Source organism: Antedon bifida, chromosome 10 (genome assembly GCF_963402885.1).
Source record: "Antedon bifida chromosome 10, ecAntBifi1.1, whole genome shotgun sequence".
Lineage (NCBI taxonomy): Eukaryota > Metazoa > Echinodermata > Crinoidea > Comatulida > Antedonidae > Antedon > Antedon bifida.
Window position 1 is genome coordinate 20,077,416 of NC_136235.1, and position 19,061 is coordinate 20,096,476.

General features: G+C 32.9%; 2 protein-coding genes across 2 annotated transcripts; one reads left to right on the forward strand and one right to left on the reverse strand.

Annotated features, from left to right (window-relative positions):
* The first annotated feature begins 138 nt into the window (after nt 1–138).
* Nucleotides 139–14,104, forward strand: LOC144854301 (semaphorin-2A-like). Its single transcript, XM_078712241.1, has 18 exons — nt 139–232; nt 1,550–1,683; nt 2,191–2,339; nt 2,868–2,939; nt 3,565–3,687; nt 4,647–4,767; nt 4,898–5,032; nt 5,489–5,613; nt 6,137–6,251; nt 6,403–6,463; nt 6,855–6,996; nt 7,111–7,303; nt 8,587–8,675; nt 8,796–8,995; nt 9,336–9,376; nt 9,755–10,084; nt 10,633–10,745; nt 11,087–14,104. The coding sequence occupies exons 2-18, from the start codon at nt 1,581–1,583 to the stop codon at nt 11,165–11,167; spliced, it is 2,193 nt and encodes a 730-aa protein (XP_078568367.1). The 5' UTR covers nt 139–232; nt 1,550–1,580; the 3' UTR covers nt 11,168–14,104.
* Nucleotides 14,105–14,749: 645 nt separating this feature from the next.
* On the reverse strand, nt 14,750–18,755 carry LOC144854294 (uncharacterized). The gene is made up of 3 exons (XM_078712231.1): nt 18,664–18,755; nt 18,122–18,181; nt 14,750–17,868 (listed from the first exon to the last, which is right to left on the reverse strand). The coding sequence occupies exons 2-3, from the start codon at nt 18,132–18,134 to the stop codon at nt 15,071–15,073; spliced, it is 2,811 nt and encodes a 936-aa protein (XP_078568357.1). The 5' UTR covers nt 18,135–18,181; nt 18,664–18,755; the 3' UTR covers nt 14,750–15,070.
* Nucleotides 18,756–19,061: the final 306 nt, after the last annotated feature.

Here is a 19,061-nt window from a genome sequence, read left to right on the forward strand (position 1 = left end):
CTGACTGGTTTTGTTTTTATTGTAATTTACTTCCGGGATCGATTTGAAAGGCTTCCGAGGCTTTCGCAACATTGTGGATGTGAGAGGGCGCTAACTTATAAATAATTGTTTTCCTGTTTGTATACGTAAGTTGATTGTTGTATGTTGTGGTTTGGATGATGTAGTTTTTTCGGCATCCGTTTTTTCTGCCGTTTTAAGATTTTATTTATAGGTTTAACCACATAATACAGAGGTATGATTAATATATTATATTTGTGTTTGTACTTTATATATTAGTAATAATATATGTTTATAAATTGGTACATAGATTTATATAGAAATTACAAAAAGTAAACTAGCCTAGCTAGCTAGCTAGGCCTACTGGGCCTAGTAGGTTAGTTAACACAAGGTTAGAGCTAGGTAGGAAAAGGGTAGGCCTAGCTAGGCTAGTAGTAGTAGTAGGCCCTATCTACCAGACCTACTGTAAGTGTAGGACCTAGAGCATAGTTACACAGTAAGAGTAGTAGGTTTGCCTGCCCTAGCCTATATGATAGGTAAGAAATTTACTACCACATCACAGACGCACAGTGAAACTATATTAATAGTGCATTTATTTCCTTGTTGTCTATCTGCAAATTTCCATCCTTTTAAATTAAAAGATTTTAGTTTTACTGTGTTTGTACGGTATAGTATTGTAGCCACATATTTTATCATTTCCTTTTTTTTTTAATCAAAAATGTAAAAGAAGAGATCAAATTTTATTTTATCCACTGACTCTTCCCAAACATACCAAATTTAATTTAAAATTTCATTATAAAAATTTGTCTACATTTGGAACAAAACCAAAATTCTGGTGTTTGTTTTCTCTTTGGGAGTCTATCAACTGTTTTTGATCATTTCATATACATTTTTCTGGCATCAGAGCTGTCCTTCATTTGGTCCTATGCCAATTGACAGAAAATACAGGTATAATTAAACAATCTTGAATTGAAAATTTGTGGAACAAGTTTTCTCGGATAAGTACTATAAACCGTAGGTCTAGTGTACACAGTTATAACCTGTGTGCACTTTAAATAACCCAGTTCATTATTAGAGACAAGTAGAACTGAGTTGGAGTTGTGGCTTGGTGGTTATGATGCTTGGCTACCACTCTAAGGGTCCTGGGTTCAAGTCCCGTCACATGTCAGGATTTTTTCTAAGGAACAAATTACAACTCCACTCCTAAAGACTTGTAATAAGACTTTGTTTATGTAGAGAATCTTGTGTATATGTTTGTCTTGTGAACCTCTGAGGGTCCCTAATGATCAGCAATAGCTGGATGGATCACCCTCATTAAATATGGTTAAAAAAAAAAAAAATTAAATTAAAGAACTGGGTTACCTGGTTTACAAAATAGCCCCTGTATCAGGGGGATTACCACCTATTTGATAGGACAGTGATTCATTTGCTATTGGTAATCCTTGACCACATATGCCTAAAGACATATAAAAAAAAAACAAAAAAAACTCTGTGTTCATTCTGTTTGATTTTTTATAATACATACAATTTTGTTTTAATAATTCAATTTCAGAAACTGAACAGTTGCCAAGATACCTTTCATTATGGATTCTGTGCGATTTATAACATGTGCAATATTATTATTGTTGATTATTGCGTTATGTCATATCAACAATTGTGAAGAGATAAAGATTACATTATTAAGCAGTAAGTATACATTATAGTTTTTGTCCTCCAAAACATAAAAATAACCGTATTATTAATAAAATAAACTTTGATTACTGTAGGTCATTTTGTAGTTTTATAAAATGGTCATCTTAATAAAAAATAATGTTTTCACCATTTTATAACATTCTTATTAATGGTGTCAACATTTGTAAGAAATAATGAAAAAAAAAAAAGAAAAAGAGTGGAAATAATAAAGGTGCGTTGTTCACACGAAAGACAAAAAAAACCTCATCTACTCAACTAATTTTATGTTTTTCCAAACCCATCTGACCAGTAATAATAACCCTCTCAGTAATTATTGTATTTTAAATAAACACTCTATATTACTTGGAAAATTGCCAACACATTTAATAGTGTATGATGAGGATCAATACATTATTTACTATGCTATAGAAACTATGCTATAGAAACTGTGCTATAGAAACTGTACTGTAGAAATTGCTACTGTAAATAAACTGTGCATAATACATTTGTTTTCTATTTTAGGTGACAAATATGACTTAAACATTGTTGAAGAGTCTAAAGCTTCTCGGTATAAACTACTGGCTGACATAGATAATACATTATTTGTTGGAGGCAAAGATGTACTGAAATCAATTTTTATTCCAGACTGGAATTTAGAGTCTTCAGATATTGTAAGTGTCTACTTAGTTCTAGGTGTTGGTATTGTGCGCACATGTGCATTATGTTATGAAATATAATCATATTGTACATATTTTAGAAAATAATGTTTTAAAGATGTATGTCCCCCAAAAACAAAAAAAATGAAGATTAATTAAATCAGACTTTAGGTTATTTTGTAGTTTTAATAATCACTTAAATCACACAGTTAAATTCAACCAAAAACCCATTGGCTGGCAGCCAATTTGACCATATTTTGCTTTAAATCACAGTTTTTTCAGGTAAATATTATTTTTTCGATTCAATTTTTGGTCAAAGTGTATAACTAATTTATGTGACATTAAAATGGCATATTCAACAACAAAAATGTTAATAATTATTTTTTCAGGGGACAATACATATTTAAATAAATCTCTTTCAATTAAAAATTATAATATTCGTTCTTATATAGCGCTTATTGCACAAAACGCTTCACATTATTACCCCAGTCAATCTCATTTCTGTTTGTATGTGATTGTTAGAAGTGAGTAAATTTCTTTTAGGAGCAAAACGACACAACTTTTGAAGTATGTGAGCCGCATAATGATATTGCCTGTTCTCGACAAAATAAAGAGGTATGATATATATATCTTTTTTTTTTTATTACTATCAATGGTAAACAATAACAAATAGCAATATATAATAATAAAATAATAAAACATTAATAGAGGATCCTGCAAGAAGACATTTCTTGTCACGCAAGACCCATAAACGAAAAAAAAAATGCATTTGTATATATAATTATATATATAAAAGAAAATTGTATTAAAATCATTTTATTGTTCTCATATTTGGCAAACATTTATTGGATGTTTGTATCAAAAAACAATTTTACTGATAACTATTTCTTATAATAAATAGTATTTTCCTGTGTAAAAATGTTTCAAATTTAAATTAATGACCGCACATTTTGGTGAATTTCCTATCTTATATAACATTACAAAAAAGTCTGGCAGCACCAGTGACTAAAAAAAGGGGGAGTTATACTATAAATATTGTTGTATTAAAGGTTTATATTTGATGATAAACAATAGAAAATGTATATCAGGACTATCCTTCAAAGCTAAAAAAAAATGTGATGTGCCCATATATGGACATGATGATGTCATATCACTACCATATTTAAGCATATCACTACCATATTAGTGTAGACGGAGATTTATGAATGTTTTGTTGAAATACATTGTTTTTTTCTATTAGGAAACATGTAATAATTATATCAGAGTGTTCAATGTTATGAACAGCTCCAGAATGTTTGTGTGTGGAAGTAATGCCCTCTACCCACGTTGCTATTACCTTGACTATGACAAGACAGATGACAGGGTAAGCAATATTTAAAGCTGTACATATTGTCCCCCAAAACATGAAAAATGAAGATTAATAAAATCAGACTTTGAATATGTCATTTTGTAGTTTTAACCAAGTGTATCACTTCTGTAGGAAAAAAACCCAGAAAAAATAATGTTTTCACTTATAAAATGACAAAATAAACGGTTAAATTCAACCAAAAACCCATTTGCTGCTGGCAGTCAATTTGACTATTATTTGCTTTAAATTACAGTTTTTTTCAGGAAATTTTTTTTTTTCGATCCAATTTTTGGTCAAAATGAATAGCTCTTATGTGACATTAAAATGGCATATTCAACAAATAATAATAATATTCAATAAAAAAAGTATTTTATTAAATTATTAAAATTATTTTTTTTTCAATTAATAAATTAATAAGAATATCAAACATTGTGACATTTATTTGGATATGGTTACATTTTTTGCTACTTCTCCTTAGAGGAGAAGCATGTAATGTAACATCTCTACAGCACAATGAGCAGTGATCGTTAGAATGTCCTATACAAATGGACATTATCATTCCTGCCTACCACGGTGAAAAAGGGTTTGATGGCCGAGGAAACAAATTTCCCTGTCATTACCTCACTCGAAAGTCCGACATTACCTCACTAAAAGAGATGCTGTTTCCAATTTTTAATCTTTTTATCTTTTAAATTTGTATATTTATGTACCGATCCCTTTTACTCATTTTGAGTCTTAGATACTTTTTATAAGCTTGTACAAATGTTTTTCTTGGTGCAATATTTTTTATATTTCGATGTTTTTTAAGGGGCAACTGACTCTTTGAGTTATAGTAATTGTTTTGCTTTAGTTGCCCCTGACCATTGTGCTCTGTTTCTGTTCTGTTATGTATCTGTGTTTTGGTCGAATAAATAAATGAAATGAAATAAGCATTCCTGTGAATTGTGTTGAAGAAGTATCTATCTCTTATTTAGTTTCAGATTGAAAAGGATAGTAGCACCTTTGAATGTGGTGACACTTGGGATAAAAGAGACAACAACGGCGTAGATTTCACACCATTTAATTGGGATGGTGAAATGGTGCATTTATTTGCTAGTATGTTTATACTATTTTTACTACATACTTTCACTTGATTGGTTTATTTCGTTATTTTGAAGGTACTATTGCATTATCATGTGTTCGTGAAAACATATATTGACTGATTGGTTTCTTTCTTATAATATAGGTAATGGTTCTCAGTTGTTTTCCGGTGGTTCAAGAAAAGTTGGACAAAGTGATTCTGTAATATGCCACATTACATTTGCTGACGGATTTCCCTCTTCACGAATCTGTACAGCTATTGGATCTGAATTTCTTCGTGGTAATTTCTTAGCATTTCCTTTTTTGGTTCTTTAGTTTTTTATAAAGTAGTATAATGATATTTTAAAATAAAAAACAGAAAACAAAGTGAAGTATTAGTGGTTGTCATAACCATGCCAAATTCCAGGGTTCAATCTTTACCTAGTGCCAGGATAGTAACCAACAATGAATTCTACTCCTGTCTACAAAAATGTGATGTGCCCATATATCGACATGATGATGTCATACCACTACCATATTTGGGTATATTACAACCATATTTGGACATAATTACTCTTTATCGTGATCCAGTTTATTCATTTATTATATTTTTTAGTTCCTTGTTTAACATCCTTTATGGTAGTGTCTAGATAGATTTCCTTAACTAGTATAAAATCAGAAACAGTGTAATACAGTTTTTGTCTGCAGTAACTCACAAGCATATCTGTTTATAATTGTATTTTTTTTTAATGAACAGAGGCAAGCTATGTTGGTAAGCCAATTAAACGCAGCGACCACACCTATTTCTTCTTCCGTGAAGTTGCCGAAGAATATGCAGATTATGGAAAAATCATTTACTCAAGAGTTGGTCGTATTTGTGATGTAAGTATTGGATTCTGATTCGCCAATTTAATTATATTTCATACATTTGTGGACAATATGAAGATTTCATGTTAGTGGACAATATAAAGATTTCATGTTGTTGTCTTATTATAGAGATGGAGAGAGAGTGGCTGATGGTGTTTATTTCAATCAAAAATAACAATTAAAAGCTTTTATAATAAGCTTTAATTGAGTGATCAAAAAAACAGTGTAATAACAATTATCAATATAAATGATTTGGAGTACAGTGATCAAATTAGCGCACTTTGACCCCCCACACCCCTTTTAAGCTCTGTCTACACTATCAAACTAGTTTGACAAAAGTGTTATGTGCCCAAATATGGTAGTGATATGCTTAAATATGGTAGTGGTATTACATCATCAAGTCCATGTGCACATCACATTTTTTTTTCACATAAAGTTTGATAGTGTAGACAGAGCTTTAGAGAGTCCATTATTAGTGCTTCCTCATTTCAAATTTTGATCTGCGTCTGGTATAATAAGGCTAACACTATTTTGATAGGATGATACTGGTGGCACATATGACAGTCTGGATGGTAAACTAATATCTTATATCAAAGCACGTCTAGATTGCTCAATCAATGGTGTCTATGACAAGTTTTTCTTCAATGAATTGAGTAAGTACCTTTTAGTTATACAGTAAAAATCATCAATCACAAACACCCAAATATACGAATTCTCAATTCTAAACAAATATGGGTTGATGGGATGGGTTGAATCTTACGAATTAAAAAAGAATTGATTAATACGAAAATAATTCTTTTTCAGAGGATATATATCAATCGAGTGAGGATCCTGACATGATTTATGCCGTGTTTACCACACCAAAGTAAGTGCGTGAGAAATAAAAGAAGAAATAAATGCCCATATATAAGCTGGATTGTAGGCTAAATTGTTAGTGTCCATACATACAGACACCTTGTATTCAGACCCATGAAGCCACAATGTAGCACTGAACATAAACGACAGGGCTAAGATGGACTGGTAACCCCCTATGCTTACGAAAGATTCATTGGGTTTTTTTAAGTGCACATGGGTTTGCTTGAATTTAACCATTTAGTTTGTCTTTTTACAATTGAATACATTAGTTTTTTAGATTTTTTTTGCTACAGAAGTGATTAACTTTATTAAAACTGTGAAAAGACCTGAAGTCTTTTTTTTTATTAATCTTCATTTTTTGGGGGACAGTACATCTTTAATGCTCTCATTTTTATTTCCAGAGTTGGACTGCAGGAGTCCGCAGTATGCAGGTTTGACCTCGATGAGATAGAAAGAATGATGAATGAAGACATGTTCCGAGGTCAAGATGATGTCACTGATCTCTGGCAACCAATCACTAATTTAGCCCACAGACCTGGCATAGTGAGTTTTTCAGTTGTTCAATTTTATTATTTATGGTAATAAATACCTTGGAAATTAGGAATAAGAATGCAAAAACATCATTATACATTCACAATATGTTATTGGTTTTTACAGTGTGAAACTCCAATTCCAGAATCATCTTACGCACGCTACTGGAAAGTAAACCTGATTTCCCCTTTCGTCGAGAATCGTCATAAGGTGGCAAACACTCCAACACCCATGTTCATTTTACGAAATGCTATATATACAAGCATAGTTGTTGAAGATCGCTTATTAACAAATATCAAAGTCTACATACTTGGTACAGGTATGATGTTTATCTTTATGTACTGATGTATTCATATTTAATTTAAAGATGTATTGTCCCTTGAAACACAAAAAATGAAGGTCAAAATATTCTATATTTAAATTGGCCATATCAAAGTAATATTAAAGTTATTCACTTTAAGTCGAAAATTCGAGCCAAAAACAACAAGTTTACGTAGTTAAATTAATTTGATTACATTTCATCTGGAAAATTGTCACGAGCGAAAGTAAACAAAGATTTCAAACCATGAGTATGCATTATGCATGATGCTAATTAGGATTGTTTACAACTCGTCACGGTTGAGAAGGTGTTCTCACACAGATAGCGAAGATGTTTTATGATTATGCATACAGAGTAGCCAAACAAGCGTGTTGCATTATGAGATATGTTTTGATCGAAAACTTTGACTGGAAGTCAAAGTTATTTTTTGAACAAAAAACATCTGTATTTCAGTTAAATGATGAATTATTTCGACTAATTTTTGGTGAAAGTTAATAACTATTATGATTCTTGGAATTAGTCAAAGGTACAATACATCTTTAAGATATATATTTTTTAATCAATGTGAAAATATATTTTCTTTTGGCATTTAAAAATACAGTAAAAACACTAAAAATACAGTCATCATACAAACCAGTAAATAAAAAAGATAATGCATTGAAAAAATAATACAAATACAATATTTGTCCAGCTAACTACTCACAATATAAAATCAGACTCTCGCGGAGATTGCCAAAGTGAAGTTCAAAAAACCAAATTAGACATTTAAGAAGATGATTGTTGTGTAGCATCCCGTTTTCTTAATATTATGTATATTGTTTGAAGGTTTGTATGGCGAAATCAAATGTTTATATAAAGTTTGCGGTACACCACGTATATTAGTTCTGAACAGAACTGTTGAGTTTCTCAACGTTTTGATCAATATGCTTTGATCTTCCTCAGGAGTGATTTGATCATTCTCACTACTGAGGACAATCAAAGTATATTAGTATACTAATGTACATACTGTAACAGTTGGGTTTTATATCAACTAATCAAAGAAGAAATTGTTGTTAAGGCTTGTACTCAAGTCAATTTAGTCTGCCTAGCGTGCATTAAAGCCAACATTTTAGCAGTTTAGTAAAGACAGGCTTTATGAAATGAAATTTTGAAAATGTTTCGATACAAGGCAATTTACTGTATTTCTAAATAGAGATAGATCATATTCATTTGTAAATAAATCATTTTCTGTGCTTAAAGTTGTATAGACTATTAAATTAATTTTCCTTATTATATTGAAATAGATAATAGTACAGTGTATATGGCCTATGAAAACACAGGCAGTGGTGAGGTGAAGATGTTCCACATGATTGATTTGAAAGAAACTGATGAGGTAGGCACATAGAGGTGTTATAACTAAAGCTCTGTCTACACTATCAAACTAGTTTGACAAAAAAAAGTGTGTTATGTGTTATTCAATGCCTTTTGTCTCTTTGTTTATTACCTAATTTAGGAACTGGATGAAGTGACAGACCTAACATTGCGTTATTTTGATAATAACATTACCTTTGTATATGGCACAACTGATGGTCGGATATTTGGATTTCAATTGGCCAACTGCCCTCGTTACACTCAGATTGCGTGTACGTCAAACCCGTACTGTGAATGGAATAATGCCAAAATGCGTTGCATATCTATTTTTGGCGATGACACGTATGTTAATTTTCATTTTACCTAACTTATGTTGTTAATAAAAGAACAGAATATCATTATGTATGAATTAAAGGAATGACTGACTTATTGAGTCATAGTGGCCTAGGTCGCCTTTGTTTTTCCTGACCTGTTTTTATTGTGTTTTCTTGGTCAAATAAATAAATGAATGAAATGAGAATTTCTTTTTAACAATTAACTGAATAAATCTTGGATGGTAAAAGTTGACTTTTCACGATCCGCTTCTGCAGAAGAATTTATATAAGTTTTGAAATCTCTCATTATTATGTTTTTTGATATTAAAAACAACATGTACTAATAATGTGACCTTTTTTTTGTTTAGCCCAAAAGAAGATGATGAAGAAAAAGATTCCAACTATTTGCGTAAGTATTTAACAAAGCTTTTAAATTTACAATTTCTGTTTCCCAATTTGAACAATTGTTGGCTTATTGAGTTTGTTGACTTGTATTGGCTGTAAGCATAAAATGGTCTTCGCGCATAATAGCAACCAGTTATATTTTAAAATTTTGATGACCGATGGACAAGGTGGGGTCATCAGTTGTCGTCTGGATTTAAAAACTGTCTCTGTGTATAGCAAGTACTTTCCCGCATGCGCACCATGAATAACATTGACATAGTTTGGTCGTCACAAAGAAAAGCTATTGAAAGTAAACACTTCTCGCAAGCATAATCGATTCTTGTTTATCTAATATACACACGTTTTTACAAATCATTTTTAAATAATTTTCTTATAATTTTAGCTTTCACCACAAAAGTTATAGGTATGAACAATACTGTAGTGCTGAAACTTGCTGACAATTCTGCGACAACATGTTTGAAGCAAAATGATCAATCTTGCATCTTCTACCTGGAGGCATCTGTGAAAAACAGCAACCAAGGCGAACCAACATGGAGTTTGACCCCTAATGTAGCAAATGTTACAACTAGAAGTATTTCTGGTTCCCTTTCCAAATATTTCTATTTTAAGATTAATGTCACAGTTGCTGACCTTAAGGATGAAGATACCGTCTTCACCTTCAAGTTTATGTCGTTGAATATTACATTTCAAGTTCAGCCCGATAATGATCAAGGTATTAACTTGTTTACTTAATTGTTCCCACTATTTGCAGGAGTTATAAAGACCCTTCTTGTGTGTGAATAATATCTTTTTGTACTGGGTGTGGTGTTTCAGACCAATTAGGGCGGGGTGGGAGGATTGGGTCTACGCATGCTCTAGCCCTCTTATTGGGGATACTTTACATCAGGGAATTTAATATACAGTAAAAATCATTTGCGTTCACTTCGTAGTTTCAGTGGCTGAAAACCGCAACGTTGGTGCAATGTTTATTTTATTTTATTTCCAAACCCAACCAACAGCAAAACGAAAGTCTGCAATAACAGGAGGGTAAATCTAATGTGATTAGCATTTCTAAAGAATTGAATTGCTGACAGTAGTTCCTATTGTAAATATTATCACATAGTTTCACTGTAGTATACATATAAAAATACCTTTTTCGAGACAATACTTATAAAGTGTTATAAAATAGTGTAGTGCATTTGTAATATTGCACTCTTTCATTATTTACCATTTTTGCTCATTTCAATTTTTTTTTTCAATTGAAATGTATTTAATTGACAGGAAAACTGAATGTAGAGGCCGAGTACAATGATTTTTGTGAAAAAATGAGTAAATATGATGAGGATGTTGAAAAATATAGATACGATCTTAAAAGATGGCCACAAGACAATGCAGTGAGTATTAAAACCTGCAAAACATTATTTTGTTTTTATAACACCTGGTCTATGTTGATATAGTTTGCGGTACACCACGTATATTAGTTCTGAGGAGTGAGAATGTTGTTCTGTTCTATAAAGTGAAATTTAATTTAATTAATCCGCTACTTCCATTTTGAATCAATGTTGAAGACTATGCCATTCAAAATGGCTGTGCTCGAGTTTTGACCGTTTAGTAGAACAGTTATAATAGAGGGCGCACACTACAGGTTAATGTCCAAATATATACTGCACAATATAATTATAATATTTTTATAAACTTTTCCGTACTAAATACATAATTATATTTTTTTCCACAGGTAATCTGTCAATCCCGAATTTCAAGGCAGGAAAAGAGAGGAACCTTCTACTTTCCACGATCGGAAAAAGTGGAGCCCTGAGATTATATTACCCTTCAGCTTTATCATATTTTATAACATTCCTATTTAGAAAATTTCATTTAAAAATGTAATCAGTTGACATTTTGTTATCCATGTGCTGCTAATGGTTCACTTTGTAAACAAATTGTGACACACAATTCCATCGTTATTTTACACTTTAGATTACTGTAAAACAAATTCCACCAATAATTGGGCACGACAATACAAATTAAATATACTCTTGTAGTTTGACCATTGGCAGCGCTTGTATTGCAGGCGAATTCAACTGTTACAGAATTTCTTTTGTATGCTGCTAACTGACTTTCTTGTCCAATCGTAACTGCATCTTTTATTCCCTCCTAACCAAATGTAAGTTAATGTTTTAAAAAATGACATCAATTTCCCATGGTGACAATTAACACCACTTTCATTCCAACGAATATCTCATTGAAATTATTTCTTATGGTGCCATATTATGTAATCTTGCAATTAAATTAAAGTCTTATGTCACACTTGGCATGCCATTGCCATTTTATAAATTTATTTTATATACTCCCACTAAATAACTGATCCTGACAGAAATTTAAGTTGTATAATACTTTTAAACCAGTTGGCATGCATATTGTATATCCTATTATTATTACATAGTGTTTGTGAAAATATGTGTATTGTGTGTAGTTTGGTCCAAAGGACATGTTCTTTTTTTCAATGATTATTTTATTACTTTGCTGCTATATTATTTGCCAGGACAGTTCATGTTATGCTCAAAGTGAAATTTAATTTGTGATAGATGACACAAAAATACTGTTTGCAGGAGAAAAGGATAGGATTCTAATTTTTTAACTTTATATAGGCCTACTGTATTTTTGTTAGATGTATCACTTAATTAGTACCTTATCTTGCACTACTACTACCTTTAAGAGGTTATAAGCCAATCTCTTAAACTACTAAAAAAATAAGCAGTGATACTATTGTATTTGTCCATTAATATACTAAGCTACTGTAAGTAAACACAGCATTCTACTGCTATAGCATGGTTCCCACATGAAACGCAATGACGTAGACGCAACACAGGCAAATTGACCAATATTGGTCAACTCGCTTAAGTTACGGCTTGCGTCCTTACATTGCATCCAAGTGAGAACCAAGCTTATTCGAACCCCCTCCACTTGACCATAACATTTTGTTTATTGACATAGTTTTAGTAGCTTAAGCATTTCTTCTAATTAAGTGATGTTGTTACAATGTGTGCTATTTTTTCGTTGTTTTATTTGAGAGTTATAAACCATTAGTTAAATGTGTACTGTTTTTCCTTAAAGTTTAAACTCTGACTAATATTATTAAATTATTGTTATTAACATTAATTTTTTTTTTTATGAAAAATTTGTTTTACCAAAACCTATTAAATGGGTTTTTCGGTAAAATTTAATGATAATAGTAGAACCACTATTAAAGGGACATCTTTGGGACCTAACAAAGCGTTTCCTGGAGTTGACCTTAGTGTTAAGACATAATGTCCCTCTAACGAAGAGTGAAATCTTCTCTGGTCCCTCATTCATTTCCCAGGAAACTGTACCTTCAATAAAGGTGTCTCAAAGAAGAGATTCTACTAATTTATATATATATGAATCAACTTCTCAACTTTTCATTTCATTCATTAACATGTTTTGTATTTTCTTCACTAATCGTTTTTTTTCATATATTTTTTAAAAAGAAATTTATCTATTGTACAAATATATTATTTATAACCAAAAATTATGTATCTTTGTAATTAATATGTTATTTGTTTAATTTTAGCATTATTTCATTAATTAATTGTACAATTTAAGTCAGTAAGTATTGTCCTATAGATTTGTCCATGCTCGATTTGAATGTTTGGTGAACAGAGTTACAGTTACTTGCACCTTTTGTTGAAAATAGGCTTACACAATACACGGAATACAATATACTGTATTCTAGTTGGTTATTATTAACAACTAATTATTTTTGATACAAACTATGTTGAATATAATACTATTAATCGTTATAACACTTATTACAAAATAATCATTTACTGCATGTATATAAAATCATAGAGAAGAGAGAAATCATAGAGTGTACTCGATTCATGTAGTTCATTGTACATGTTCTATTTGCATTGGATCAATGATTGTATTTATGAGCACTATGCTAGATTTATGATGCAATATAATAAATATATTTGTGTAATCCTAGTATAGGGTGTGAAAAGAGCACAATAGTAGGCTACTGCCAGAGTGTATACTGTAATGTATATATAGTAGGGCTATAATTGAATGCAAAATGTTTTTAGAGTACGTAGTATAATCGAATATGTTGTAAATATTATTTCTCTTGTATTTTTGGCAAAAATGTCTTTTATCAACTTTTGAATCAGACATTTTGTGATGAGAGATGATATTGCAATTTATTGCGGGCTTTTCACCGAAATGTCTTTATTTGTCAGTCGAAGAGTTATATTCTGTAATGTTTAAAACGTCGCTCTCATATATTATTAGGAGAATACACAGGCCTGCTTGTAGTAGTTTTACCAAATTAATTATAAGTGTTTACGTCCATATGCATATTGTGAATGCACATTATGTCTGCTAATTTCATGCTTTCTGAACTTTTATAAATTCAATATTTAACTGAGCTTTCATTTATTGATCAGATTAGTAAAAAGGGGATTCTTGAATGAATTGAAGTTAGACAATGATAGCCTGCACAATAACATTTATTCACACTACCAACTGTAGACTGGGTTTTTTGACTTAATATTAGTAAAAAGATAAGTACTTTGGCACATATGGCGTTTCATACGTATACTATTTGAGCTTGAAACTATCCAGATTTTAGGTTCAAGCAAACATCGAAAAGCCTCGAAATAAATACGAACTGGTGGATCGCCTCGCGATTGTAAATCGTTTTCAGTTTGGCCACTATTTGGCAAAAGATACACCAGTACAATAATATAAGTAGTTCTTTGATAGTAAACCAATAAAACTTACGTTGGCAACAAGACAGTTTCGTCTAGCTGTCAGCTTGACTTCTTCAGTTGCTATGATGCGTTATGACGCCGACTGGTCTCTGTCATAACACATCATAGCAACTGAAGAAGTCAAGCTGACAGCTAGACGAAACTGTCTTGCCAACGTAAGTTTTATTGGTTTACTATCAAAGAACTACTTATATTATTATACGAATCGAAACCAGAAGAAATGTTTTCAATAAAGATACACCAGTACTGTAGTATATACCTACGTCGGTCACTGTAACAACAATTATAGATTGTAATTGTAGTTTTTTTGTAATTAATTAATTAACAATTATAGATATATTTGCATTATTCAGGAAGTCATTTTATTTCTTTAGAATATCTGTTTCAGTGCCTTAGATGATTTAGCGTGAAAACTTGATTAATAATGGACGACCGGGAGCCTCATCATGCTTTTGACCATATAAACATGAATTATGGTGTGATAGTGAGCCGCATTAATTAGAGTGTCTACAATCGTGATTGTTTTATGATGTACCATCGGAAGAAATGTACCTTGATTGAGTTTTCACAATTTGTTTAAAAAATACGAAATAAAGCATTTTGTTGAATAAAGCTGGTTGGCGTGTATGTTTATTTTCTGTTAAAAAGAAACCGGAAGGCTGTCTGGAATTCCTTTCTTAAGCTTGGCCGGTTCACTCTTGTTTGGACGCAACGCGACAACGTAAACGTAACGCAAGCAAGTTGACCAATCACATGCGACAGTTTGAATAATCCATTGCTTGTGATTGGTCAAATAACTTGCGGTAAAAACGCTTACGTCATTGCGTTACGTAGTGGTATCAAACAATGAATTTCATCCAATCGGATACAGGGTTTTTGTTGTGACTGGCCACGATGGGTATGCATGGACATTCGTTTCATAAAACTCAACACTTTTCATTTAAAAGCTTCAAAATATACTTTACAAACATATGCGCTTTAACACTATTTTCTGCTAACATCGTTGATCCCATTACATTTTGTCGTGGGTTGAAGAACGATGGAACAAACTTATTTGAAAGCCAATCATTACACTTAATGAATATGTCCTTAACTATTTCTGGGTCAGGTTCTCCACTCGACGAAACATCAGACGCACTCTCAGAACGAAAGATACTTTCCACTCCATCCTTGGTTACTTTCTCTTCTATGGAGTGAAAGAAGGCCATTTTTAGTATATATGATGGTATTATACTTTCGACTGCTTCAAACAGAATAGGGTCCTCATCAGAAGCTAAACTGTCATGTTCACGTACATACTGTTTCTTTACGTCTGTGTAGTCTTCGAAACTAACAAGTGGACAGATAACCGAGCTGATCATTGACTTGGCAGCTATGTAGCTGTTTCGAATTCGATTTAGACATCTTTTCATAATAGCAACTTCAACCAGACACAGAGAGCATCTCCAAAGTCTGTCATCTTCTTCACTCGTCATTTTTGGAACAGCGAGACATGGAAGTTGTATAATGTCTGGAACGAGGAGTGGAGACTGATCTTGAAAATTGTCTGCCCAAGAAGGAAGGCGTACTGCTGGAACAAAATCAACTTCGATAGCCAAAGTTTTATATCTCGATCCTTTCCACAACAAACAGAACTTGGGGTCATTGGTGACGTCCTTTATTACTAAACGTTCATCTTTTGGGAAACTTTCATTGAAAACGATATTTGACAGTTGCCGTGAGAATACATTAAACATCATACAATTTGAAATGTTTTTCAGTTCTAGGCCATGTGTAAACTCTGAGTACTCGTAGCTTGTCTGGTCTTTCAGAAATATTTGAGTGTAAATTGACACTGAAGAAGAAGTTTCTTTATAGTCTACTCCCTTCTCTAACACTTTCTCAGTTTCTTCTTTATCTGGAACAAAACAGAAACTTTCGCGAACGTCCTCGGTTTCATGTTCTGGATAAATATTTTCACTCAGTTCATCAAGACAGACAACATAGTCGAACTCATCCGGGTATTTTGTCTTGGTTCTTTCTGATGAACTACCCACGTGGTACAGACTACAACGCATTTTTGGATTATTGACTGCTATACGTTTCACCACATTTGCCGCAAATCTGTCTAAAGCATCCTGGATTTCCATCGCTTCGGGATCTTCAAAAACAGTCCCCATTCCTGGTGTGGAAATTAAGCAGTTTAAATATTCACTCAAAGTGCCCGACGTCCGTATTGATTCCGGACTAGAGTCGATGATATCTTGAAAATCTTCAAGCTGCAAACACTTACCACCATGTTTTGCAAGCAGTTTATTTGGTTGTTTCAATTCAAGTTTTTGAGTTCCGTCTTTTTCATGTATTATCTGCATAAAATCAACATTTGACCAAAACTTCGCCACCTCTTGCGCTGTTTGGTCACATGCATCGCAAAGTTCAACATCACATCCTGCTTCGATCAAAACATTGGCCACAGCAGCACTGTTGCCCCACGCGGCAAAATGGAGTGGCGTGGACTGACAGTTGTCTTGTGAGTTGATATCTGCCCCTAGTTTGATTAGAGAATTGCAAATGACGTCAGAACCACTCTCTGCTGCAATGTGTATCGGTTGTCTGCCTACTGAATCTTTCACGTTCACGTCTGCTCCACGTTCAACCAAAGCTTTAAAAAGTTCCTTCTTACCCTTCTCTATAGCCTGATGCAAGGCTGTCTGTCCCCACTTATCAGGAGAGTTGATATGAAGTTCCTTGTCCAATAAGAAGTTTAAAATATCAATTGCGTCATCAACATCGCGGTCTGCAATACAATGCAGTAAACTGCGTTTTCGGCCGTCTTCAGCGGTGGGTACACATCCTTTCTGTACAAGGTATTCCAGCACTTGTAATGATGCTCCTGCAGGTATTGCTAAATGTAAGATACTTTGACCAATTGCATCCTGGGAATTTGCTGCATTATCATGAATGACTAGCAGATCAATGTAATCGAATAACACCTTATTATCAACTTCTGAATAATATGGTCTACAGCTGCTCTCTACGAGATAATGAATAGGATTCATTCCCTGCAGATCTAAGTCTGTCACAGATGCTCCTGCCTTTACCAGAATGTATACTGTTTTTCTTTTCTCGAGAGAAGAATGCATGACAGCTAAATGTAAAGGAGACCTGCCCTGGGCGTCTTTCGAATTAACATTACCTCCCATTTTGATCAATTTTTTGGTTAGATTTTCATCTTCCATAAATGATGAACAGAGTGTGTGAAGTGGAGTCTCTCCTTTATTATTTCTGTTTAGAACATCGACACCAACCGTCAAGAAAAAATCTACAAGCTCATGTTTGCCCTTTCTTATTGCTGTTTGTAATGGAGAGTCTCCATATTCATTACGGCCATCCGGGTTAGCCTTGGCTTGAAGCAGTAATTGGGCAGATTCTAAATCTGAGACAACGTGAAAAAGGCTACGTTTTCCAAGAACATGTGCACCATTTTTTAGCAATATTTCAATAACTTTTACGTGGCCTCCACTAACAGCATGATGTAGAGATGTGTAGCCATCTTTGTCCTCTTCATTGACGTCACCTCCGTTGTTGATCACGTCACTGAGCTCAGACTCATTTCCTTCGCTGGCTAAGCGATGGAGGGTGGGCAACATTTCTGAGGAATCTGCCTCCTGAGCGGTTTGTTCCAGGAATTGACGCAGTTGTGCAAATGGCTTGTAAGTGCCGGTTTCCTTGCTTTCACTCATACCTAGAAATATAATTGTTTCCACCAATATTAATATAAATCTTCGCTGAAAAGCAGTTTACGATAGGCCTATAAAGTAAACAAATGCCTGTTGTACTCACTATTTCACTATCTTACCAAACAACGTTTAGATTTAGACATATTTCTTTCGGTTTTTGTGATAACAAGTTAGTTAATCACAATAAGAATTTTTGGAACTTTTAATAGCACGTGATTTTCATATTTTTCATTTTAGGATCAATATTATTAATAATACCTGATGCAGCCATACTATCGATTTGCTATTACAAAACTCGTTTTGGTTTTGTCTTCACTGCTAAAAAACAAAAGAAAATTTAGATAATGTTAGAAAACAATGACGTTTAGGCTACAAATTAGGTCTACACAAACTACTAGATACAGATGCAAAAAAGAAAACAGCTCACAATATCTAACAATTAGCTAACAATTTTCTACCTCTCATATGATTTACATTTAGTTTTGGTGGACTTGACATCATCTTGTAATAGGCCTATTAAAACAGGCTTATACAAAGATAAGCAACACGTCCCTTTCTCATCACATAACCTAACGGATATCCTCATGCTGCAGATGCCAACTTTTGTTGATCAGAAAGTAGTAGGCTTTTTTCGTTTCAATAAAACTAACTTAATAACATATAGGATTATCCAATAACATAGACTGAGGCATGTACATAGTAGGCGACGTATTTTATACAGATAAGGCCTACATAACAAATAAGGCCTAGGCCTATATGAATTTGTGCGTAAATTTGAGATTTGTAGTAAGTTAACTTACAACCTATGTGGGGTCACTCCCAGCTGTGTAAGTTAGTCCAAAAATCCCAAAATAAGTATGCATAACCGTGGAAAATGCCTAGGTAGGCCTACTACTGCTAGTATACGATTTTCTTCATAGGCCTATACGGAATCAACGCGGCAGAGAAGACAATAAAACGTCGTGCCAAGGCAAGCGGAAAAACATAAATAACATCGGGGGGAATTTCCGAACAATACACCGTGTATTATACTGGTATTATGCGAATTTCTCAGTGAGGGAAATGTTCTGATTATTTTTATAGGCCTACATAGCGGCGCCATAAAACCATGATGCAATGATGTATAAAATATTTACAGTCGATCCTAGCAAACAATGTTACGTTAACAAATGAAATGAAAAAACGTGTGGTTTTGAAA

Coding starts and splice junctions, on each gene's coding strand:
- LOC144854301 (XM_078712241.1), top strand. CDS start 1,581: ATGGATTCTGTGCGATTTATAACATGTGCAATATTATTATTGTTGATT. Junction 2,340..2,867: donor ATTTAGAGTCTTCAGATATT/GTAAGTGTCTAC, acceptor AATTTCTTTTAG/GAGCAAAACGACACAACTTT. Junction 10,085..10,632: donor TCAGCCCGATAATGATCAAG/GTATTAACTTGT, acceptor TTTAATTGACAG/GAAAACTGAATGTAGAGGCC.